We start from the raw sequence: 27,207 nt of genomic DNA on the forward strand, positions 1-27,207 counted from the left end.
TACCCGTGGTGCTGTTGTGACTCCGAAGGGGAGTACTTTGAACTGATAGTGTTGCCCGTCCACTACAAACGTGAGAGGTGTGAATGGGAATATGGAAATAGGCGTTCTTGAGATCTAGAGTGGCAAGGAAGTCGCCTTGTGAAAGAAGAGTAAGGACCTGCTGGAGTGTGACCATGTGGAAATGGTCTGAGTGTATGTAAAGGTTTAGGGGTCTGAGGTCTAGAATGAGTCTCAGAGAGCCATCCTTCTTTGGTATGAGAAAATACAGGGAGTAAGCTCCTGTGGTTTGTTGGTGCAGTGGAACTGGTTCTATGCACTTTTTTGTAGGAGGGAGATCACCTCCTGTTTTAGTAGTGATAAATGTTCTGAGGACATTGGGCGCTGTTTGGGTGGTATGTTTGGAGGGGATGAAGTAAGTTCCAGACAATAACCTGATTGAACTATTTGTCACACCCACCTGTCTGTGGTGATATTGATCCAGACAGGAAGGAACTGTTGTAGTCTTCCCCCGACAGGAGTGGAATGGTCCGGGGGAAGTGGAAGGAAGTCAATGGGTAGGGGTGGAGGCAGAACGGGTGTTGTTAGTCTTGCCTCTACCCTTGTTATTGTTGCCTCTGTAGCCTCCTCTCTGGTAACCTCTGGTGAATGTGGTCTGGGTGGGAGCCTTGTAAGAGGTGGAGGGGTTGTCTGAGGAGTAGCCTCTGGGGGTGCCTTTGTAAGATGAGCGACGAAAGGAACGTCTGGGAGCTTGCGCAAGGCTCCCATTGATTTAGCTGTGTCCATATCGTTTTTCATCTTTTCAAGAGATGAGTCTACATTAGGGCCAAAGAGGTGTTCCTGATCAAATGGCTGGTATAAAAAGGAACTTTGTACCTCTGGTTTAAACCCTGAAATACGTAGCCAAGCATGCCTATGTAGAAGTATACTTGTGTTTACTGCTCTGGAGGCGGTATCTGCCACGTCGAGAGTGCACGGATGGAGGTGTTGGTGATAAGTTTAACGTCCTGTATGAGGTCATTGGCCCTGGTTTTTAATTTATCTAGGAAGTGCTGCAGAAGGGACTCTAGCTCATCATAGTGTGCCCTATCGTACCTGGCTAACAGAGCTTGAGTGTTGGCGATGCGCCAAATGTTAGCCGCTTGTGATGCCGTTCTTTTGCCAGAGGCGTCCAAGAGTTTAGACTCTTTGTCGAGTGGTGCAGCATCACCTGATGTCTGAGAGTTGGCTTTAACCCCTTTAAGCATAGGTAGAATAGAAGTGGAACTTTGTGTAGTGTCCAAAGTGTCCATTAGGAAGTCCTCCTCCACAGGGTCTGTATGTAAGTCAACCCTGTGGTACTGGGCAGCTCTGTGGATGGGCTGATTAAATCCCATGGTGTCCTCTGGAGGGGAAGGCATAGAGAGGTAGATGTCATCCTGTGGAACATTAGACATCTGGCGTATTATAATCATACCAGGGGTCAGGGGAAGAAGGTGGACTAGGATCCCCTAATGGCACATCATCCGCACCCTCACCTGTGTCATCAGAGGTGTCATCATCGTGTACTGGTGTAGGAGATTGTGTGGGAGAACAGTGTGGTGGGGAGGTGGTGGAGGAGGAGGAGGAGGTGGAGAAGGGACTCTGAGAGGAGATGTGGCAATGTCCCTCTGTTTAGTTGGTGGAGCCGGTGTAGGCACATCTAGTGGTCTTTTTCTAGAACTAAGAGTCAGTTGACCAGTTTTAGGATCCTTTATGAGAGTCTTTTGTGCAGGGTCTGGTGTGAACAGGTCTTCTGGTGGAGGCTGGTCTATCGGAGCCGACCGTTTCTGTTCCGGAGGCTTCTTCGTCGCTGACTCCGAAGCGTTTCTGTGCTCTTTTGGCTTGGAACCATGCGGTTTTACAGTCTCTGTGGCCTGTGGAACGGGTTGTTTTTTCGGCTCCGAGGCTTATTTCGGCTGCGAAGAGTGTGAGTCCGAAGTTTTTGGGAGCGGCTTTTTGCTCGGCTCCGAATGTTTTTGCGGTCGAAGAGTCGGTCGAGGATTTCGGTGCCGAGTGCTTGGATGTGGAAGCAGCGGTCGGCACGGGGGAGGAGGGCGGTTTCTTTTTCGGTGCCGGTGACTCTGTTTCGGTACCGACGGCAGGCTGACTTGAGCCAGAGTCGCCTGAAGGCTTAGTAGGCTTCTTTACCGGGCCCGAGGGCAGGGCATGGGAAGCAGACTCTTGGTGTGCACCTGGGCCCCAAGGTGAAGGTGTGACCGAAGCCTTCTTCGATGGTGTAGGGAGGGGGTCAGGGTCGCCGTGTTTACTTAAAACCCACCGCGCCGGAGTGATGTCCTCAACGTCGGAGTCATCAGCTTCGGAGGTGCTGACGAGGCCTTCTTCGACCCGCTCCTTCTCTGGTACATCGACGCCCTCTTGAAAAATGTCGGCGGGAATAGATGTCGACGAGCGTGCCATGGTTCTTCGAGCTCGCCGATCCCGAATGGTTTTCTTGGAGCGGAAAGAGGCACAAGCTGGACAGTCTCTGGCCTTGTGCTCCGGTGAAGGGCAGAGGTTACACACCTCATGCAGATCAGTGTGGGGAAACTTCGACCCATATTGACGACACTTCTTGAACAGCGTCCTTTCCATGAGCCAGATGCCAAGGCCCAAGTAGGCCTGAAGGCCTTCGTCGACTATCGGAATCGAGGACTTCGAGTTGAGGAGATGCGCGACGATTAGGGTTCGCGATCGAGACAATACCGTCGAAAGGGTGAAGGATTGTGCGTGGAAAGTGGCATCGGTAACGGTTCCGAACTGGAGCGGGACAAACCCATCCGAGCCCGATGGTGGAAAAAAACTGTCTGAGGATGGAGCCGATGCCCATGCACACTATGATCCAAAGGAGGAGTCACCTATCTCATGACTTCCAAAGACTTTCCAAGACAAAAACAAGTGCAAACATCCGGGCCCAACACCAGATGGCGATCTATGCATAGAGTGTAATCTGCAGCCCATATGCCTCGAACATAGGGTCTCTGCACACATTTCACTGAGATCTAATAAGAGGCAATGTGTATGATAAAAGATGAAAGGCATCACAAGTATTTTGAATTTGACTTACGTCAATTATACTAGAATATATATATATTCCCCCGTTATAGTTAGTGCTGGCAACTATAACTCACGCGACCGCAATCCTCTGCTGATGCTAATACTATATTTAGACACTTATTTGCCCATGTCTTCTTCCATACATTTTTAGCTATACATATATTACAAATATTTTTTTTTCATAAAGACACATATGTCATCAGCAGAAGATTGCGGTCGCGTGAGTTATAGTTGCCAGCACTAACTATAACGGGGGAATTTCACTGGTTTTTTATCAGTAAAATTTCCGCTAACTATAACATGTGTGAAACCTATGGTTTTTTCAGTGAATTTGCAAGGTTTTTTAAATGCTAATTCCTAACTATAACGTGTGTGAAACCTATGGTTTTTTCAGTGAATTTGTACGGTTTTTTAAATGCTAAGTTACTTTACGCCATTCGAGGCGTGCGCGCCCACTTAACGCAGTTCGTTCCGTGCACGGTTTTTATGAACTTTAATAAGCCCTGTACATTTGATGGCCTTCGGCCACCAAAAACACAGGGGGTGGGGTCAATGTGGATAGTGTTTTGTTTATTTCTATTTTATAATTTCATGTTGCCAAAATTTAGTTTTTTTTGACTATTAATAATCCCTGTACATTTGGTGGCCTGCGGACACCAAAAGCACAGGGGGTATGGTAAGTGTGGATAGTGTTTTTTTTATTTTTATTTTTTTACCGTACGCTTACCGTAAGCTTACCGTACGCGTACCCCGTGATTTTTTTAAAAATCAATAAATGTTTTTTTTGTACTTTTCTGTCCTTCTTTGACCCCCTTACAAATGTTAGGGGGTCTGTAACTCTCCTCATTGCCCCCTTTCCTTGTTTTCACTCTTTTTTTTCAGAGTGAAATACACAAAATGGCGGCCGCCGCTTCCTGATTTCGGCCGATTCGAATGTTTACTAAGATCTAAGAGCCAATCAGAATCGCGCTCGCGCACGCCACCGTACGCTTACCGTAAGCGTACGGTAAGCGTACCGTAAGCGGGCTCAGATATATATATTGATTTAAAGGCTATTTTCTCAGAATCTACTGAACAGATTTACACCAAACCTACAAAAGGCACTTCCTTGACCTAGGGACTACCTCTCTGCCAAATTTTGAGTAATTCTGTTCAGCCGTTCGGGCTGTAGCTCGTTCTAAAGGTCCTATGGAAAAATGCATGGGAAAAACGCGTTTTGGGACCCCCCTTTTATCTCAGCCCCCGCTTGACGGATCCCCCCGAGACTTTCAGGGTAGGAGCGGAGCGTAGCGCCCCACCTATTTTGAGAAATTCGCGAGGATTCGTCGACCGGCGCCAAAGTTATTCAAAATAGAATGTTGAGGTTTTCCTATGGAAACGTGGTCCTAACTATAACTACCTACTGGCGACCGCCAGTAGGTAATATATATATATATATATATATATATATATATATATATATATATATATATATTCTCCAAATAGTTTCTGCACTTGCACGCTGTTCACCAGAACGAAGGGCGCGTCGCCAAGGGATCTTTGCGGCAAAGCCCAAATATTTATAATATTCCTTTGAGAAAGGAGGACGACGCTTGTGCGATTCAAAATTCATCTTGGGCGACCAATAATATCAGCCATAGGCAGTGCCTTTGAACATACCGATAAATATGTGGATACATTTTTAGCCCCCTTTGTCAAGTCATTACCATCATACACACAAGATACGGGGGAGTTCCTAAAGAGAAAATTTGAAATACCATGGGAGTATAATTTGCTATTGATGACAATAGACGTTTCCACACTTTATACTAGTATTTCACATACTGATGGTCTTGATGCAGTTAAACATTTCTTGGGTGCCCGATCATTGAAACTATGGCACCATGCTCTGATGTTGGTCAGATTGATAGAAACTTGCCTTAACAACAATTTTTTCCTTTCTAACAATGAATTGTTTCATCAGAAGTGCGGAACTGCGATGGGCACCTGCTTCGCCACCAGCTATGCGAATCTGCATATGGGCAGGTGGGAGGAGCAGCTGATCCAATTGCAGTATAGTGAAATAATTTAGTTCATTGGTATAGATATATCGATTTGTTTGTTGTTTGGAGAGGTACCAAGGAAGAAGCTAAAACAGATTGAGATAAATAGTTTGAACCTGCACGTAACTAGGACTCTGAGAATGCAAAGTGTCAATTTTTTGGATCTGACTGTATATGTATCCAATAATCGATTAGAAACCAAATTGTATAGAAAACCCACTGCGGGTAATACCCTTTTACACGCATCTAGCTTTCACCCAACTAGTCTAGTGAGGAGTATCCCATATGGGCGGGGGCTTATGGGTGAAGAGGAATTGCAGCAAAAGGGTTGAAGCACAAAAGGAAATTCAAACTTTAAAGACCAGATTCCGCAAAAGAGGCTACCCAGATGAATAGGTAAATACTGAACTAATAAAGGTGGACAAACAGGGCAGAGAGCAAGTCCTTTTCAAGAAAAAAGAAAATCAGCAGAAAGAACAACAATCCCATTTTAGATTAATAACGGGATATAGTCTACAACAAGGCAGTATAAGAGGGATCATAAATAAATATTGGTTTCTGATATGAAATGATCAAATTCTGGGAAGATTGGCTCCTGGCAATCCATCAATAACTTTTAGAAGAGCACCCAGCATGAGACAGTCTAGTGAGTAATACACTTAAAGAGGTGAAAATACCTATTGGGCCTACATGCTTGAAAAGAAAGCAAGGATTCTTGAAATGTTTGAAGTGTAAGGCCTGCCAATTTGGTAAAAATGTGGAGGCTTACACAACAGACCTTAATCTTAGACCAAAGAAATTCAAAGGAAGATATACCTGCAAAACTGATCATGCAGTTTATGTTTTACAATGTCCCTGCAAATTAAATTATGTGGGTAGCACAACATTAGAAATGCACAAACGTGTGCTACAACATATTTGTGCTATTAAAAATGTGGACAAAACTTACCCCGTAGAGCGTCATTTTGGCGAGAAGCACAATTAGGATGTCAAAGGCCTTATATATTATGTGATCGATACGGTAAAAGAGAGGGGTGGAAATCGAGAAAAAACCCAGAGAAGATTGGTGTCTAAATATATAATCTAGTTTAATTCTAAAAGTCCAAACGGGCTAAACATAGGAGAAGACTTCCATACCCATCTATGAGAAGCATTGATAGTTGGCGGGAATTCCTCTTTCCCTTCAGCATTCAGTAAAATAGCAAATGCAATTGCTAAGTTTTTAATTAGTAAAATTTTAATTCACTTTATTTCACTTTCACATAACAACACGAGCACTTTAAAGAAAAAAAATTGCACAGCAGTTACCCTTAAATATCATGTATACTGTACTATTGAAATGTGAATGCCCACTTGAGCGGGACATTACCAATAATGGCACTCATTGAGTTGGCGATCTTAGCAACACAAATGGCATAAAAAAGCATTTGCGAGTAAATTGGATATTTTGATTTTATATGTTGAATTTTTGAAAAGACGCATATTCTTTGAGATGTTTTTAAATGCTATGTTTGTTTGTAATCACCGACACGTATTGTAGGTACAGAATGAACACATTTGCAGCAAAACGGATTGAACCAGGGATGCAACAATAATAAAACTACAGATAATTTGTTTATGTCTATGAATCTGTAGTTTGTACCTGTGTCAATTAGGCGTGATCTGTGTATATCAAATGTAGGAACTACGGGTCTGTTGTTTATGTCTATACACTTGTAGTTGCACTAATTCAAAATGGTGTTGGATAAAAACGTGACGTGAATGCTCCCTCGTCATTAGTCAGCAAGGCTGGGATCATCCGAAACGCGTCCGATGGCGGTTTGACAAAATAAATGAATTTTGAATCGCACAAGGCGTCGTCCTCCTTTCTCAAAGGAATATAATAAATATATATATATATATATATATATATATATATATATATATTGAGCTATGTTATAGACATTGTTTTAGTAGAAACAAAATATCTTGGCTAGCACTACAGTTACAAAACAATTTTCAGAAGTTGGCTGTCAGAATCTTGACTTTGTTTGTGCTTTTTTTGTAATGTTTTTGTAATTCTTCATTCCAATTTTATAAAGAGGGATGAAAAGATAGAAAGAATAGAGAGGCTTGCAAAGGTAGATAGAGTTGTTAGATAGACTGGCAGGCAGAGAAAGATAGAGACAAGACAGACAAATAGACCGTTGCATAGAAAGAGAGCTCAATAGAGAGGGACGCATACATATGGAGAGTTGCCTAAATAGATTGGTAAAGAAAAACCAAAGGGGATTATGGACGGAGTGTTGCACATTGCAAGCACTCATCCCCAGTCAACTGATCTGGGTTTAATCCATCATCATTATTTAGCTCACTCTGCCACCCCTGTTCAGACATGGCCATATGCAAATCATGCTTGTTTCTGGTCCAGGGAAGACTTGGCTTGCTAGTTCCGGCTGGACTGTTCCCATGAGGCACAGGGTCAGATTGATTTGCATATGGCCATGTCTGAACTGGGGTGGGTGGTGGAGTAAGCTAAAGAATGATGATGGATTAAATCCAGATCAGTTGACTGGGGGTGAGTGTTTGATTTGCTCAAACGCTCCATCCATCATCCCCTTTGGTATCGCTTTGTATGCCCTAACTTGGCAGGGTATGCCCAGACATGGGTCCCTTGCTCACTTTGCCACTGGATTCAAGATAGCCTGGCTGATGAGGGTTATGAATCCGACACCGGTCCCAGGATGCTTGTTTCCGGTCCAGGGAAGACATGGCTTGGCAGTTCAGGCTGGACTGTTCCCATGGGGCACAGGGCCAGACTGATTTGCATATGGCCATGTTTGAACAGGGGTGGTGGACTGAGCTAAAGAATGATGATGGATTAAACCCAGATCAGTTGACTGGGGGTGAGTTTTGATTTGCTCAAACGCTCCGTCCATCATCCCCTTTGGTATCGGTTTAAATAGATTGGTAGGTAGGTAGACAGACATGGTTGCAAAGATAGATGGATGGATAGCTAGATGTACACGTAGATAGACTGAAAGATACATAGACAGATAGGTAGGTAGGCAGACAGACAGGTAGATAGGTAAAAAAAGACAGACAGGTAGATAGGTAGGTAGAAAAACAGACAGGTAGTGCTCCAAACCCCACAAGCGCTGTAGGCCCCGAGCAGTGTAAAAGACCCCAGCATCAGTACAGACCCCAGCAGCACTACAGATCCCAGCAGCACCTCAGATGCCAGAAGTGCTACAGACCCCAGCATCAGTACAGATCCCAGCAGCACCTCAGATGCCAGCAATGCTACAGAACCCAGAAGTACAGATCCCAGCAGCACTACAGATCCCAGCAGCACTACAGATCCCAGCAGCACCTCAGATGCCAGCAATGCTATAAAACCCAGAAGTGCTACAGATCCCAGCAGCACCTCAGATGCCAGAAGTGCTACAGAACTCAGAAGTGCTACAGACCCCAGCAGCAGTAAAGATGCCAGCAGCACTACAGATGCCAGCAGTACTACAGATCCCAGTAGCACCTCAGATGCTAGCAATGCTACAGACCCCAGCAGCAGTAAAGAGCTCAGCACTGGTGCTGACCCCAGCCTTGGTGCAAAGTTCAGCAGCGCAGTAGACCCCAGCAGGCAGTGCCGGCTTCAGGGCAGTGCAACAGGTGCCGCAGCACCACACACGAAGCTCAAGTGGTCGCTCTTTGCCTGACAGGCAGAAGCGAGATAAGAGTAGCTGCAGAGATCTTTCTGTGCATGGCATTTTTTCAGAGGATAATTACAACGTCATGTTGGTTAATGCACTTGATGGAGACCGTTTGTCTGGTCCTACTTTTGACTCGTGATAAGGTAGCATGTAGGGCTAATGTTCCTGCTGCAAAGCTCAACGTGCAACATGCAGACCACAGATTACTATTTTATATAGATAACTCTTTGGGTTATTGCTTGTGTCACAGAGATCCTTTTGTTAGTTGGAGTTACAATCCTTCTACTATAGTACAGTGAGCTGCTTACAAAGTGAAAGGCGCAGGTTTAGAACCGTATTGTTATTTCTCTCAATGTTTTGTTATTTTATGGTTGTCTAAAAGGGTTTCTTTGAGTAGTAATACAATTTAATAAATAGAACACCTCCACTTACTGTGTTACATTTTATATCCCGAATTTACAGGCAGATTTACTAACCCTTTCCCACCCGGTTTGTGTTACAACAGGGATGCACACCTGGTGCAAAGTGCTGTTTTGGGTCTTACCTTCCAGTGCAAATCCTGAATAGTGTTGGACAGTAGCCCAAAAGCAACACAAATTAGCACTATGTGCCACTTTACGGCAAGGATGTGTCCCATGGGGGGGTTGATGGACGCTAATCCACATCTACTAACTTTCATAGAAAGGGATTTGCATCAGCAGCAGTGCAGACTCCAGCGAGAAGGGCACGGACTGCAGCAGCAGCACAGAGACCAGCAGTACTGCAGACCCCAGCAGCGGCACAGACCACAGCAGCACTACGAGTAGATCCCACCAGCAGCACAGATACCAGCAGTGGTGCAGACTCCAGCGAGAAGCGCACGGACTGCAGCAGCAGCACAGATACCAGCAGTACTGCAGACCCCAGCAGCGGCACAGACCACAGCAGCACTACGAGTAGATCCCACCAGCAGCACAGATACCAGCAGTACTGCAGATACCAGCAGTACTGCAGACTCCAGCGAGAAGGGCACAGACTGCAGCAGCAGCACAGATACCAGCAGTACTGCAGACCCCAGCAGCGGCACAGACCACAGCAGCACTACGAGTAGATCCCACCAGCAGCACAGATACCAGCAGTACTGCAGATACCAGCAGTACTGCAGACTGCAGCAGCAGCACAGATACTAGCAGTACTGCAGACCCCAGCAAGAAGGGCACGGACTGCAGCAGCAGCACAGATTCCAGCAGTACTGCAGACCCCAGCAGTACTGCCGACCCCAGCAGCGGCACAGACAACAGCAACACTACGAGTAGATCCCACCAGCAGCACAGATACCAGCAGTGGTGCAGACTCCAGCAAGAAGGGCACGGACTGCAGCAGCAGCACAGATACCAGCAGTACTGCAGACTCCAGCGAGAAGCGCACAGACCACAGCAGCACTACGAGTAGATACCACCATCAGTGCAGATACTAGCAGTACTGCAGACTCCAGCGAGAAGTGCACAGACTGCAGCAGCAGCACAGATCCTAGCAGTACTGCAGACTCCAGCGAGAAGGGCACGGACTGCAGCAGCAGCACAGATACCAGCAGTACTGCAGACCCCAGCAGTGGTGCAGATCCCAGCAAGAAGGGCACAGACTGCAGCAGCAGTACAGATACCAGCAGTGGTGCAGACTACAGCGAGAAGCTCACAGACTGCAGCAGCAGCACAGATACCAGCAGTACTGCAGACCCCAGCAGTGGTGCAGACCCCAGCAAGAAGGGCACGGACTGCAGCAGCAGTGCAGATACCAGCAGTGGTGCAGACTCCAGCTACAAGCGCACAGACTGCAGCAGCAGCAGCACAGATACCAGCAGTACTGCAGACCCCAGCAGTGGTGCAGATCCCAGCAAGAAGGGCACAGACTGCAGCAGCAGTGCAGATACCAGCAGTGGTGCAGACTCCAGCTACAAGCGCACAGACTGCAGCAGCAGCACAGATACCAGCAGTACTGCAGACCCCAGCAGTGGTGCAGACCCCAGCAAGAAGGGCACGGACTGCAGCAGCAGCACAGATACCAGCAGTACTGCAGACCCCAGCAGTGGTGCAGATCCCAGCAAGAAGGGCACAGACTGCAGCAGCAGTGCAGATACCAGCAGTGGTGCAGACTCCAGCTACAAGCTCACAGACTGCAGCAGCAGCACAGATACCAGCAGTACTGCAGACCCCAGCAGTGGTGCAGATCCCAGCAAGAAGGGCACAGACTGCAGCAGCAGTGCAGATACCAGCAGTGGTGCAGACTCCAGCTACAAGCGCACAGACTGCAGCAGCAGCACAGATACCAGCAGTACTGCAGACCCCAGCAGTGGTGCAGACCCCAGCAAGAAGGGCACGGACTGCAGCAGCAGCACAGATACCAGCAGTACTGCAGACCCCAGCAGTGGTGCAGACCCCAGCAAGAAGGGCACGGACTGCAGCAGCAGTGCAGATACCAGCAGTGGTGCAGACTCCAGCTACAAGCTCACAGACTGCAGCAGCAGCACAGATACCAGCAGTACTGCAGACCCCAGCAGTGGTGCAGATCCCAGCAAGAAGGGCACAGACTGCAGCAGCAGTGCAGATACCAGCAGTGGTGCAGACTCCAGCTACAAGCACACAGACTGCAGCAGCAGCACAGATACCAGCAGTACTGCAGACCCCAGCAGTGGTGCAGACCCCAGCAAGAAGGGCACGGACTGCAGCAGCAGCACAGATACCAGCAGTACTGCAGACCCCAGCAGTGGTGCAGATCCCAGCAAGAAGGGCACAGACTGCAGCAGCAGTGCAGATACCAGCAGTGGTGCAGACTCCAGCTACAAGCGCACAGACTGCAGCAGCAGCACAGATACCAGCAGTACTGCAGACCTCAGCAAGAAGGGCACAGACTGCAGCAGCAGCACAGATTCCAGCAGTACTGCAGACCCCAGCAGTGGTGCAGATCCTAGCAGGGGTGCAGACTCCAGCAAAAACCGCACGGACTGCAGCAGCAGCACAGATACCAGCAGTACTGCAGACCCCAGCAGTGGTGCAGATCCCAGCAGTGGTGCAGATCCTAGCAGGGGTGCAGACTCCAGCAAAAAGCGCACGGACTGCAGCAGCAGCACAGATACCAGCAGTACTGCAGACCCCAGCAGCGGTGCAGATCCTAGAAGCAGTGAAGCCCCCAGAAGCAGCACAGACCCAAGCAGCACTAAAGATCCCAATACCAGCCGTGCTGCAGATCCCAGAAGCGCTGAAGATCCTAGCAGTGGCACAGACCACAGCAGCACTACTGATCCTAGCAGTAGAGTTGATCCCACCAGCAGTGCAGATTCCAGCAGCAGTGCAGACCCCAGAAGCCGTGCAGACGCCAGGAGTGGCACAGACCACAGCAGAATACAGACACAACAGAGGAGTAATCCAAGCAGAGGTGCAGATCCCAAGAGTGGGCAGATCCTAGAAGCAATGCAAACCCAGCAATGGCACAGGCCCCTGCAACAGAGTTACAGGCCCCTGCAGCAGAGTTACAGACCCCTGCAGCAGTTCTCGTTGTCTGTGCTCTCCCAAAGAGCTGCGGTGTGCTCGGATGTGCTCTAATGCCAAAGCATGAATAATAACAAAGCAAGAAAGAAGAGTCCATCTAACCAACAGCAGAGACCCTCCGACATGCTGCACATTGTTAATAATTGATTGATATCAAATAAATGCACAGAGAGACTCTTAGATGCAGCTCCTTGAAAACACTCACATAACAAGAAGAAACGAAAGAGAATTGAGAAGCGAGGAAACCAAAAGAAGGACAATCTGTAGTTACCTGCAAAGCAGCGGGCCCATCTCCACTCTAGAAGACAAACACAGGAAATTAAAACAGTAATAAACACATATGGAAAATACACAAATTTGGATCTACAAACAGGGTTTACTATACAAAAATATATTTTAGGTGGAAATGTTCTCAAATCTAATTCACTAAAAAGGCAATTACCCTTACCAATGCTTCAATCCCAAACCCCAACTTCTCCCCATCCCTTAGTAAAATCCCAATCCTAACTAATTAATAAACATACACTAGTCTAACTCTATTCCCGTCAGGCTTTTGCTCCATGTAAATAAATCTCTGCCAAGTCTGAAAGTAAGAGCCCGATCAGCCAGAGGCCTGTTTAACTTTAGCAGGGTTCTTCGGTGTCCTGGCAGTGACGTACCTTCAATTCTGCTCCTTGGCACTCTGGCTGGCAGCCGTGCCGTATGGAGCAGCCCTTGAAATCCCTGTTTTGTCCTTGAGAATTGCTCTAACACCATATGGGCTTATCTTGGTCCTAGTTTACGTAAAGTTTTGAGGCCAACACATACATCAATTGAATGTCAATGGAGATGCTGTGCATCATATGCAAGTGTCTGGAAGGCAGAACACCTACATCCCGTAAGGATACGGTACATTGTACCGGCCCTCCATCACTTACCACTCAGCTGAAATAACGAGCATATTTATTACAAAGAATCAAGCAGCGCAGCACGTCACCTTGCTGGGCTGCTTGACAGGGAAAGGGCAGGAATGCACAGCATCTAACATTATACAGCGCATTCCTGCCTTCTCTCTGTACTGGTGCACAGTGTGCTCCCTAGCGCCAACGCAGATGCACGAGTGCACCATGGTGCAAGCGTGTCTGTATTGTAAGCAGGATTGTTTTTGTGCAGGAAGAGACATTGACTCTGAGGCATTTTCTTTTTTCTATGTGTGCGGCATAATGCAGCACACCCAGAGGAAGTAACGAGGAGAAATAAAGATATTTCTCCTCATTACGCCTCACCTGGTGAGGCGTAGAAATTAGGCACATTACCAGCTCTACCTGTAATGAAAAATGTGGAAATGCACCAAAATATAGGTAGATGGGTGGAAACACCAGCACTCCACCCATAGAACGCCTCCCTGGGGCAGAGTAACACTACGCAGTGATTTGCGCTGTGTTACTCTACATTTATCAAGCCACGCAGTGAGCAAACCAGGGGTCGCAGCCGACCCTCAATGACTTCAATGGCACAACTATCCCTTTCCTCCCAAGAAGACCGAGCCTGGCAATACCAAGTGTGATGGACATTTCTGAAGTCTGCCATCCCCATATCATCACAGTGTGCGGTGGGGTCAGTGAGGCTTCGGATTCATCCCCATATCATCACAGTGTGCGGTGGGGTCAGTGAGGCTTCGGATTCATCCCACTTTGTGCTGAGTTGGAAACGTTATTAGAGTCTGAGCTGAGTGACAAAGCCACACGCAGGGCTTCTCTCTGCAATGCCCGAGGATACATCTAGGTGCTGCATTGCTGCCTCCTTCCTTGCACCACCCACTGATGTGAAGGGCTGCCCAATATAAGCCCAATCTGAGATGAGTGACATAAAGCCACACGCAGGGCTTCTCTCTGCAACGCCTGAGGATACATCTAGGTGCTGCATTGCTGCTTGCTCCCCTGCACCACCCACTGATGTGAAGGGCTGCGCAATATAGGCCCAATCTGAGCTGAGTAACATAAAGCCACACGCAGGGCTTCTCTCTGCAACGCCCGAGGATACATCTAGGTGCTGCATTGCTGCTTCCACCCCTGCACCACCCACTGATGTGAAGGGCTGCATAATATGAGCCCAATCTGAGCTGAGTGACATAAAGCCACACGCAGGGCTTCTGTCTGCAACGCCCGAGGATACATCTAGGTGCTGCATTGCTGCTTCCTCCCCTGCACCACCCACTGATGTGAAGGGCTGCATAATATAATCCCAATCTGAGCTGAGTGACATAAAGCCACACGCAGGGCTTCTCTCTGCAACGCCTGAGGATACATCTAGGTGCTGCATTGCTGCTTCCTCCCTTGCATCACCCACTGATGTGAAGGGCTGCCCAATATAAGCCCAATCTGAGCTGAGTGACATAAAGCCACACGCAGGGCTTCTCTCTGCAACGCCTGAGGATACATCTAGGTGCTGCATTGCTGCTTGCTCCCCTGCACCACCCACTGATGTGAAGGGCTGGCGCAATATAGGCCCAATCTGAGCTGAGTAACATAAAGCCACACGCAGGGCTTCTCTCTGCAACGCCCGAGGATACATCTAGGTGCTGCATTGCTGCTTCCACCCCTGCACCACCCACTGATGTGAAGGACAGCATAATATGAGCCCAATCTGAGCTGAGTGACATAAAGCCACACGCAGGGCTTCTGTCTGCAACGCCCGAGGATACATCTAGGTGCTGCATTGCTGCTTCCTCCCCTGCACCACCCACTGATGTGAAGGGCTGCATAATATAAGCCCAATCTGAGCGGAGTGACATAAAGCCACACGCAGGGCTTCTCTCTGCAACGCCTGAGGATACATCTAGGTGCTGCATTGCTGCTTCCTCCCGTGCACCACCCACTGATGTGAAGGGCTGCCCAATATAAGCCCAATCTGAGCGGTGTGACATAAAGCCACACACAGGGCTTCTCTCTGCAACGCCAGAGGATACATCTAGGTGCTGCATTGCTGCTTGCTCCCCTGCACCACCCACTGATGTGAAGGGCTGCATAATATAAGCCCAATCTGAGCTGAGTGACAAAGCCACATGCAGGGCTTCTCTCTGCAACGCCCGAGGATACATCTAGGTGCTGCATTGCTGCTTGCTCCCCTGCACCACCCACTGATGTGAAGGGCTGCATAATATAAGCCCAATCTGAGCTGAGTGACAAAGCCACACGCAGGGCTTCTCTCTGCAACGCCCGAGGATACATCTAGGTGCTGCATTGCTGCTTGCTCCCCTGCACCACCCACAGATGTGAAGGGCTGCATAATATAAGCCCAATCTGAGCGGAGTGACATAAAGCCACACGCAGGGCTTCTCTCTGCAACGCCTGAGGATACATCTAGGTGCTGCATTGCTGCTTCCTCCCTTGCACCACCCACTGATGTGAAGGGCTGCCCAATATAGGCCCAATCTGAGCGGAGTGACATAAAGCCACACACAGGGCTTCTCTCTGCAACGCCAGAGGATACATCTAGGTGCTGCATTGCTGCTTGCTCCCCTGCACCACCCACTGATGTGAAGGGCTGCATAATATAAGCCCAATCTGAGCTGAGTGACAAAGCCACACGCAGGGCTTCTCTCTGCAACGCCCGAGGATACATCTAGGTGCTGCATTGCTGCTTGCTCCCCTGCACCACCCACTGATGTGAAGGGCTGCATAATATAAGCTCAATCTGAGCTGAGTGACAAAGCCACACGCAGGGCTTCTCTCTGCAACGCCCGAGGATACATCTAGGTGCTGCATTGCTGCTTCCTCCCTTGCACCACCCACTGATGTGAAGGGCTGCCCAATATAAGCCCAATCTGAGCGGAGTGACATAAAGCCACACACAGGGCTTCTCTCTGCAACGCCAGAGGATACATCTAGGTGCTGCATTGCTGCTTGCTCCCCTGCACCACCCACTGATGTGAAGGGCTGCATAATATAAGCCCAATCTGAGCTGAGTGACAAAGCCACACGCAGGGCTTCTCTCTGCAACGCCCGAGGATACATCTAGGTGCTGCATTGCTGCTTGCTCCCCTGCACCACCCACTGATGTGAAGGGCTGCATAATATAAGCTCAATCTGAGCTGAGTGACAAAGCCACACGCAGGGCTTCTCTCTGCAACGCCCGAGGATACATCTAGGTGCTGCATTGCTGCTTCCTCCCTTGCACCACCCACTTATGTGAAGGGCTGCATAATATAAGTCCAATCTGAGCGGAGTGACATAAAGCCACACGCAGGGCTTCTCTGTGCAACGCCAGAGGATACATCTAGGTGCTGCATTGCTGCTTCCTCCCTTGCACCACCCACTGATGTGAAGGGCTGCATAATATAAGCCCAATCTGAGCTGAGTGACAAAGCCACACGCAGGGCTTCTCTCTGCAACGCCTGAGGATACATCTAGGTGCTGCATTGCTGCTTCCTCCCCTGCACCGTCCACGGATGTGAAAGGCTGCCCAATATAAGCCCAATCTGAGCTGAGTGACATAAAGACACACGCAGGGCTTCTCTCTGCAACGCCCGAGGATACATCTAGGTGCTGCATTTCTGCTCCCCTGCACCACCCACTGATGTGAAGGGCTGCATAATATAAGCCCAATCTGAGCTGAGTGACAAAGCCACACGCAGGGCTTCTCTCTGCAACGCCCGAGGATACATCTAGGTGCTGCATTGCTGCTTCCTCCCCTGCACCACCCACTGATGTGAAGGGCTGCATAATATAAGCACAATCTGAGCTGAGTGACAAAGCCACACGCAGGGCTTCTCTCCGCAACGCCCGAGGATACATCTAGGTGCTGCATTGCTGCTTCCTCCCCTGCACCACCCACTGATGTGAAGTGCTGCGCAATATAGGCCCAATCTGAGCGGAGTGACATAAAGCCACCCACAGGGCTTCTCTCTGCAACGCCTAAGGATACATCTAGGTGCAGCATTGGTGCTTCCTCCCCTGCACCACCCACTGATGTGAAGGGCTGCATAATATAAGCCCAATCTGAGCTGAGTGACATAAAGCCACACGCAGGGCTTCTCTCTGCAACGCCTGAGGATACATCTAGGTGCTGCATTGCTGCTTACTCCCCTGCACCACCCACTGATGTGAAGGGCTGCCCAATATAAGCCCAATCTGAGCTGAGTGACATAAAGCCACATGCAGGGCTTCTCTCTGCAACGCCTGAGGATACACCTAGGTGCTGCATTGCTGCTTGCTCCCCTGCACCACCCACTGATGTGAAGGGCTGCATAATATAAGCCCAATCTGAGCTGAGTAACATAAAGCCACACGCAGGGCTTCTCTGTGCAACGCCAGAGGATACGTCTAGGTGCTGCATTGCTGCTTCCTCCCCTGCACCACCCACTGATGTGAAGGGCTGCATAATATAAACCCAATCTGAGCTGAGTGACATAAAGCAACACGCAGGGCTTCTCTGTGCAACGCCAGAGGATACGTCTAGGTGCTGCATTGCTGCTTCCTCCCCTGCACCACCCACTGATGTGAAGGGCTGCATAATATAAACCCAATCTGAGCTGAGTGACATAAAGCCACACGCAGGGCTTCTCTCTGCAACGCCTGAGGATACATCTAGGTGCTGCATTGCTGCTTCCTCCCTTGCACCACCCACTGATGTGAAGGGCTGCATAATATAAGCCCAATCTGAGCTGAGTGACATAAAGCCACACGCAGGGCTTCTCTCTGCAACACCTGAGGATACATCTAGGTGCTGCATTGCTGCTTCCTCCCCTGCACCACCCACTGATGTGAAGGGCTGCGCAATATAAGCCCAATCTGAGCTGAGTGACATAAAGCCACACGCAGGGCTTCTGTCTGCAACGCCCGAGGATACATCTAGGTGCTGCATTGCTGCTTCCTCCCCTGCACCACCCACTGATGTGAAGGGCTGCATAATATAAGTCCAATCTGAGCGGAGTGACATAAAGCCACACGCAGGGCTTCTCTCTGCAACGCCCGAGGATACATCTAGGTGCTGCATTGCTGCTTGCTCCCCTGCACCACCCACTGATGTGAAGGGCTGCATAATATAAGTCCAATCTGAGCGGAGTGACATAAAGCCACACGCAGGGCTTCTCTCTGCAATGCCTGATGATACATCTAGGTGCTGCATTGCTGCTTCCTCCCCTGCACCACCCACTGATGTGAAGGGCTGCCCAATATAAGCCCAATCTGAGCGGAGTGACATAAAGCCACACGCAGGGCTTCTCTCTGCAACGCCCGAGGATACATCTAGGTGCTGCATTGCTGCTTGCTCCCCTGCACGACCCACTGATGTGAAGGGCTGCATAATATAAGCCCAATCTGAGCTGAGTGACAAAGCCACACGCAGGGCTTCTGTCTGCAACGCCCGAGGATACATCTAGGTGCTGCATTGCTGCTTCCCTGCACCACCCACTGATGTGAACGGCTGCAGAATATAAGCCCAATCTGAGCTGAGTGACAAATCCACATGCAGGGCTTTTCTCTGCAACACCCGAGGATACATCTAGGTGCTGCATTGCTGCTTCCACCCCTGCACCACCCACTGATGTGAAGGGCTGCCCAATATAGTGAGCTGAGTGACAAAGCCACATGCAGGGCTTCTCTCTGCAACGCCAGAGGATACATCTAGGTGCTGCATTGCTGCTTCCTCCCCTGCACCACCCACTGATGTGAAGGGCGGCCCAATATAAGCCCAACGTCATTGCATCACTCCTGTAACTCAAGAGTGTTCCTGGCTGCTCAACCTTTACTACAAGCGAGGCTCAGGCAGAAAGGCATTCATCATTACTTTTCATATGCTGACTGTCAGTCACACTCACAAAACAAGCATTGGTGAATGCATTAGGTTTTGCCTCTATGAATAATAATAAGCTGTTTTTGTTGTAAGTTGTAGCTTGCTGAGTAGTTGTACAATATAAGTTACAAAAAGTCTGTTAAAGTGTCCTGACTTTTTTATGTACAAAAACGCGATATATTGCGCTGTTACTAGTGGTATAGTGCAGGTAAGTAAGAGCGATATTTTGAAACATTAAATGAAAGAGGGAAATAATAGAATTAATTGATAAAATAGCAAAATTATGTGTTTAGAGGAGTTCTGATAACATTTGGGCTCTGTGCCCCTGCACCTGCTGCACATTGAACTCATGGTCCTAGTGCCTGTAAGACTACATTTGTGACTGTCTGTTTAGTTGTAAAATATAGCAATATTTGGTGTTTAGAGGAATTATGACAACCTTTGGCCCAGGCGCCACTGCACCTGCTGAACCATTCAAATCTTGAATCTATTGCCTATAACGTGACTGCCTATTTAGTAGTTAATTATTGCAATAGTTGGTGTTTAGAGGAGTACCTAAAGCATTGGGCACTGGTGTCACTGTACCTGCGGCACCATTGATATCATGACCTTAGTGCCTGCAAGGGAACTGCACTTGCACTGCCTGTTTAGTAGTTAAATATAGCTACATGTGGTGTTTATAGGAGTTTTGACAACTTTTGGCCCTAGTGTCACTACACCTGCAGCACCAGTGAAATCATGACCCTAGTGCCTGCTAGACAACTGCACTTGTGACTGCCTGTTTAGTAGTAAAATGTTGCAATATTCTGCGTTCAGTGGGATCCCTAGAGCTTTTGGCCCCAGTGCCACAGCACCTGCTGCACCATTCAAATCAAGGTATTTTTAGCTGCAAGGTAACTGCAATTGTGAAAATATAGCAATACTAGGTGTTGAGTGGTTTTCTGACAACATTTGGACTCGGTGTCACTGCACCTGCTGCACCATTAAAATAATGACCCTGTTGCCTTCAAGATACCTGCACTTGTGACTGCCTGTTTAGTTGTAAAATATAGCAATAATCAGTGTTTAGTGGGATGCCTAGAGCTTCTGGTCCCGGTGCCATTGAACTTGTTGCACTATTGAAATCATGGCCCTAGTGCCTGCTGGATTACTGCATTTATGATTGCCTGTTTAGTAATAAAATATACCAATATTTGGTGTTTAGTAGAGTCACGACAACTTTTGGAACCAGCGCCACTGCACCTGCTGCATAATTCAGATCAAGCCCTTTTAAACTGCAATTGTGACTGCCTGTATAGTACTACAATTGATCCGATAATGCCTACAAATTGCAAAGGAAGGTACTGATGCATGAATAGGAAAGGCCACAAACGTTCTAAGGCTAAAGCATCTGCTTTCCACAACAAAGTAATAAAAAAGCAAGCATTCCAGCATACTGTTAGACGCTATCTGCCATTTCCCCAGGAAGAGATCTTATCCTATGGTTTAACAGTCCCTGAAGTCTGGACAGTGAATGGGGCTTAAACACTGTGAATAGCTTTAGTAGAAGATAAGCATTGTTAACGAGTACAGCCAGGGGAAGAGGAGTATCTGTAAATAGTACGCGCTGTGCAGCCTGAATGTAAGAAAAAATAATTTCACACACTAAAGCGGATTTGGATGAGTACCTTGACCTTGGCAACTGTTAAGAGAAGCCCCTTTTAAGATATATTAAATACAATAGATTTCACAAGCGCTGTGCAGAAGACACCTAAAAATGATAATGGGGTTGTAAATTAGGTGAGGAGGCAGAGCTCCTAAGTCCTACTCAAGAAACCCCTACTGTGGTATAGGGTGAATTATGCATCCTTCGTATGACTATTAATGTTTATTATAGATTCCGGTCAGATAGCAGCAGAGAGAGTTAAGTCAGTCACTGAACTATCTGTGATCAAAAGGCCACTAGTCACATCACATCAGGTCCACTCAGCCAATTTTCCTTACGATGCTGGTTCTCCAAACTCCATAAGATTGGATAAATAAATAAACTGGTATTTTACAAATATTCAAAGATGCCTGCCTGTTTTATAAAGTCATCTTTAATTACTGCATTAGTTTTATCATCAGCTATTAAGCTCTTTCATAGGTTGGGATTTAAGTGCCATAGTAACAACACATTTGCTAACTAGATATATTGGTGAGATGATCAATGTAGACAAAGTTTACTGGACATTTTTATTTTTAGTACTAATGGCAAGTTTGTAGTTTCTCACCCAATGATTCAATTATCTTTCTCTGCAGGTCCACCTCTTCCTCCTCTTCCTCTTCGCCTGACTCCACTTTCTTCTCCGTTAAGGTATCGCCATCAGTTTGCTGAGCTTTTATATTTTTATACCTTGGAAACAGACCAATAGAGATGCTATAAAATTCCCATCTGCTCAGAAGGTAAGGGTAGGACAGAATGTATGCACTGAGCGGATACAAATATGAAGACATAATAAGAAAAAGAGGTATGCAGCGAATACAGAGTATTCACTCAGAGAAAAATGAAGACTGGAACACCAAGCAACTAACAAAAAATGTATGTAGTAGAAAACTTTTTTTCGGCCCAAGGCCATAAAAGTACAAATAAAGAACGTAACACATATTCTTTACAGCAGATAAAAATGCACACCATAAAAGTAATAAAATACAATAACAATAGAATATCAGAAGGCTGAGCATACAAAGTGCAATGAATAGGCAGAAGCAGTCAACAGTCAAGGTGCATAGTGATAATGCATGGAAATCACAAAGGGAATTCATTGCTCGAATTAGACTTCTATAATGAACGCACATCACACCGCACCTCTCCTATAAGTGACAGAAATAAAATAAAGGCTATCCTAACTAAATCAACCAAAATAAACTTAAAATGTACATATAAAGTGCAATAAATGAGTAGAAAAATTAACAATTTACCTAAGTGTATTAAAAAAAGTGATCGTGCTGCATCAGGCTTCCCAAAAGGGGTTCTAGATCCGAGTTGGAGAAAGTCTAGAGCATATACATCAAGACGCAAGCAAGTATCTACTAATAATAAAAACTAGAATCCCAGAGGAATCAGAGGTGATGATCCTCTGGGCAGTCCGGAATCTGTCTAGGCCCAGACTGAGACACAGAGGATGAATCCATTTGTGTCTAGGGCCGGCATAGCAAGGACAGAAAAAGAGGAAATGGTCAATGGCCTCAGATTTCTACTCGCATAGTTTGCACTCAGCCAAGGAAGGACAGCCTAGACACCATTTATTGGGAAAAGCTTTTAGAGGTAGGATGCCCAAATGTAATTTATTATAAAGAATTTTAGCAAGGGGAGGGGCAATCTCACGAAGGAAAGCCTCACATTTTGGAAATGGTTTATGGGTCAGGAATTGGAAGAAAGCGATCCCAGATTAGTAGGAAGTGCCACTGGGCTATTGTAAAATCCCAGCAAGTTTAAAAGCACTAAAAGTGCTTTTGAATTAATAGACTCAGGGGAGGTGTAAATTGAATGGGACCTAACTTTGCAAACTATTCATTAAGGTGCAAGAACCACTTAATCTTATTCCCTGTTTCAAGATTCATGACTTCTATGTACATTCAATTTGCAATGGAACCAGAGCCTGACCCAATGTCGAAGCAGTTTAAGGGCAGAAAGATGTTCAATACTTTTACAGTCAGTACCAATAATTATGCGTATGGACGGTGCAGACTTGGATAATTTGAGCAGTGATTTAATAAACTTCATCTCCTTGACCTTTAACAAGTTAAGGTTGGCAGGTCCCCATAATTCAGCTCCATAGAGAGCTGCTGATTGAGCTTTGGCCCTATAAAGTTTCAAGGCAGGAGAAATTGTCTGAAATTTGGAGGATTTATGCATTTTCAAGATACCAGCAGAAGTATGAGGGATGATCAAACTAATCTTTGGGATCTGGGGGAGACCACGAGAGGGAGTTAGTGATCCCAACCCCAAGATAGTCGAAAGTTTGTGCCGCATGTAGTGCCTAAAGTAAATTTATACTTGAGATTCTTAAGGGATCTGATAACCATTAAATTTAGTCTTTTGCAAGTTGATTTCGAGCCCCTTGAATTGGTAGAAATCCTCAAATGTAGATAGGAGACTTTGTAAGCTGGATGGGTCCTACAAATGAGAAGAGTATCGTCTGGGAAGAGGAGCGCAGGGATCTTGGGTCCGCCCAAATTCGGGTTGTCAATTTTCCAGGTGTTAAGATGTTCAACAACACCGTAAATGAAGAGAAAAAATAAGGTAAGCACTTGCTCGCACCCCTGTTAAACGCTCCTACGTACAGGGATAGGCTATGTAGATGTATGTATGTCTGTATGTATCTATATGGTATTTCTTTAGCACAATCTTAAACAAAAGGCAGGGGAGCGCTGTTTTCCGTCAAAGACCAGAATAAAGTCAATGAGGAATAGGAGCATAGATATGTTGTCCCAGATATTGGGTGCATATAGGGAGAAGGCTTTCTGCCTTTTTCTTTTTTACACTTCTTAATCTGCAGTCTGATGGTGTCCTGCTGTGGTTATGCCGAGAACCACCATATATAATGAGCTTCTCTGCAAGATATGTGGGGGTGTTGATTGTGATGGCGAGATAAAGTAGTATTATATGACCTCTGATTGCAAAGGAATTGACAAGGTGTTTACCTAGGCCAATAGAATAAACAGAGGGATCTCCCAAAGGGAAGTGTTTGACTGGAATCTGTACTGTAGAAATGAGATGTAGCCATAGAACTAGGCCCCACCCCCACACCCTACGACCACGCCAGAAACCTAGGCATCATCTTGGACACCAGATCCATCACCTCTGCCGGCTTTCACATACTCACATACTCTGAAAAAGCATCACATGGCTCCCTTCTGACAGCAGAAAGACTGTCACCCAAGTCCTCTTCACAAGCAGACTGGACTACAACAATGCCCTCTACAATGGCATCTCGGCAAACCTAGTGCACAAGCTGCAAACTATACAAAACGCTGCTGCCAGAGTAGTACTCAACCTTACTCGCCTCACACCTCACTCCGACAAATTCACTGGCTCCTAATCCAGAAATGCCGCAAGTTCAAGATGCTCACCCATGCCTACAAGACACTACACAACCTGGGTCCCACCCAACTCAACCACAGACTACACTTAAACCAACCAACCAACCAGGACCCTCCACTCGGCATCACTCGGCCTCACACACACCTTAGTATCCATAGAAGTAAGACAGAAGGCAGGTCGTTCTCTTGCTTGGCAGCCAAATCATGAAACGACCTCGCCCAGCATATTAGGATAGCCACGTCTCTTACAGAGTTTCACAAGAAACTGGAAACCTGGCTCTTTAACTGAACCACCTTGCACAGCCTGCACCTACTCAGAGCCTGGATACCCACACGTGCGACAACTTCACGCTCTACCAATCCACGTTACATTACATTACATAACAAAGATAAGAATGGGACATAGAATGTATATGGTGAGGAAAATCAAACTGTCACTTGCACTGTACAACACTAACTAGGTTACTGAGTTATATAATAATATTAAGTAAATGTGACTAAATTATATACCAATGCGCTGAAAGTGAAACAGTTGAGAAAAAGTATGTTAGAAAACTAATATTACTGTAAATAACTTGTCATTATATAGCACATCATATCACACTTCTACTGTTCTAGGAGCTGTACAAATTAGGATTATAACCCATTTTAATGTTAATTAATTGCTCAGTGCCAGAAGAAGGAAAGCCTGAGTCTGCGCATCTTTAGAATCCTGCACGGTTCAGCAGCAACCATTCAACCCAGTAAGCCATACAATGACTACTATAATACTGCGTAACTGCAACAAACGATGGACGGAATGCTGAATGATTCAAACATTCTCCCCCAGTCAAGAGATCCGGGCTAAATCCATCGCTTATTTGCCCACTATGCCACCACAGTTTGGACCCAGCCATATGCTAATCAGTCTTGACCCTGTGCCCCATGGGAACAGTCCAGACCTAACTGCCAAGCCAGGTGCTCCCTGGACCAGAAACAAGCAACCTGGGACCGGTTTCAGGGTATGTCACCCTTCATCAGCCAGGCTAGCTTGAATCCAGTGGCACAGTGAGCAAGGGACCCATTTCTGGGCATACATGTCCCACTTAGGGCGAAAAGTGTAACTGCAACAAATGATGGACGGAATGCTGAATGATTCAAACATTCTCCCCCAGTCAAGAGATCTGGGTTAAATTCATTGATCTTTTGCCCACTACGCCACCCCAGTTTGGATCCAGCCATATGCAAATCAGTCTTGACCCTGTGCCTCATGAGAACAGTCCAGACCAAACTGCCAGGCTGGATTGTTCCCATTGGGTGCAGGGTCAAGACTGATTTGCATATGGCTGGGGCCAAACTGAAATGGCATAGTGAGCAAAAAAACGATGGATTTAGGCCCAGATCTCTGTACTGGGGTGAATGTATGACATGGTTCTGCATTCTGTCCATCAATTGTTCATTTTGTATTATAATACTGCTTCATAATATAAAATACACAAATTAAGATAAAAAACATTATCCGAGAAGGGGATTAATGTAGATAAGAGAAAAACTAAAGAAAGAGTTAAAGAAAAAACATCGGCAAAAGATTCACTCGAAAAAAAAGGAGGGGAGTATAAATGAAGTTCAAAAAAGACAGAAGTACAAAACAAGCAAAAAGTAAGATCTAGACCACATTAAGAGAATGGAAATTAGTGCACGAAATTAAAAGAAAAGGAAAACTATGAAAAAATAAAGGAACATTATAAAACAAAAAGTAAACGAACTAAGGTGAAATAAATGGAAAAAATAAAATAAACAAGAAGATGGAGAAAACCATAAAAAAATATACATGAGGGCAAAATTATATATATAGCTATTGAAAAATGGGGTCACGCGAGGGGAAAAAAACTATATAAAGAAGATTGCACTGTGATAAAACTAAGTGTAAGGACTCCTCTTTAATTGTTTTATATGGTGAGCTCTCAAAGAAGATAATCGTACCTGCTCAAAATGGTCTTCGCTTCCTGGGGAGAGAAACACAACAGATCAACACGTGACAATAGAGTTTACATTCACAGTAAAATTAACATTTAAAAAAAGTTATTCACAAGTTTACTAATTACAAATAACTATATACAAATATAAACACATATGTTAATAGTGAACATATATTTGTATTACTGACCTTGGCAGATAAAGCATCAAGCACAGATTTACTTGATTGACCCATGAATGCATTCAATCCAAAGGAGCTCTAACAAAAGTGATAAATGGTCCCTCCCTGATGAAATGATTAAACCACATACATAAAGAGTAGATGATTGTTTGATTGCACATCACATTGAAATGACTCTGCCCCCAGTTTATCAGCTTCTGCGGGACCCTTGGACTCCACATGGAGCAGGGCACCTCTTTCTCTAGGCACAGGAGCGGGCATGGATTGCAGACATAAATGCATGAGGTATCTACACCCTCCAATGCCGCTCCATGTGATCCCACTCACGATCCTGAAGTAGGAATGGTCCGTACCTTTGTGGTAATCACCTGTGGAAATCTTCAGAGTGGCCTGCAACCAATCTACTCAATGTTTGTGTCACACTGGTCAGTAGGGTAAACCACCAGATTATACTATTAAATATCACGGACTATGGTCCCATGAAGAAGATTCACAGGGGGGATAAAAGGGTAAACAAACCTTTGATGGTAATGCAATACAGGTCAATTGAGATACTCTCTATGTACATAAAGCCAATGACATCTCAGTGATTTAGCATGATTTGATTTGATTTTTATAAAGCGTAAACTAATAACCGAAGGCATCTAGACGCTACCAACTGAAGAAGATTAAGAAGGATGGATGAATAAGAAACGACCTGCATCCGTGATCAGATAGTATTTACAGAGTGAAGAGCCACGTTTTAATGGCTGTTCTAAAAGAGAGCAGATTGAGTGATTCTTCAAATGAGAAGGAAGGGTGTTCCAAAGTTTGGAAGTGGAGGAGGCAAAGCTTCACCTAGACAACCGAAAACTTGGAACCCTAACCAGGTTAGCATTATTAGAGCGATGGTTTATCTGTGGAGT

At 46.4% G+C, this 27,207-nt stretch overlaps 1 protein-coding gene across 1 annotated transcript in view; it reads right to left on the reverse strand.

The window, feature by feature from the left end:
* Window positions 1–27,207, reverse strand: part of LOC146869358 (E3 ubiquitin-protein ligase TRIM39-like) — a 90,400-nt gene that overhangs the window by 13,633 nt on the left and 49,560 nt on the right. The window contains exons 4-6 of the mRNA XM_085651680.1: window positions 26,128–26,150; window positions 21,354–21,475; window positions 12,599–12,625 (exon numbers count right to left, since the gene is read on the reverse strand). Coding sequence (XP_085507806.1) covers window positions 12,599–12,625; window positions 21,354–21,475; window positions 26,128–26,150 — 172 coding nt within the window. The remainder of the gene's footprint in view (window positions 1–12,598; window positions 12,626–21,353; window positions 21,476–26,127; window positions 26,151–27,207) is intronic.

Source organism: Triturus cristatus, chromosome 1_1, assembly GCF_964204655.1.
Source record: "Triturus cristatus chromosome 1_1, aTriCri1.1, whole genome shotgun sequence".
NCBI lineage: Eukaryota > Metazoa > Chordata > Amphibia > Caudata > Salamandridae > Triturus > Triturus cristatus.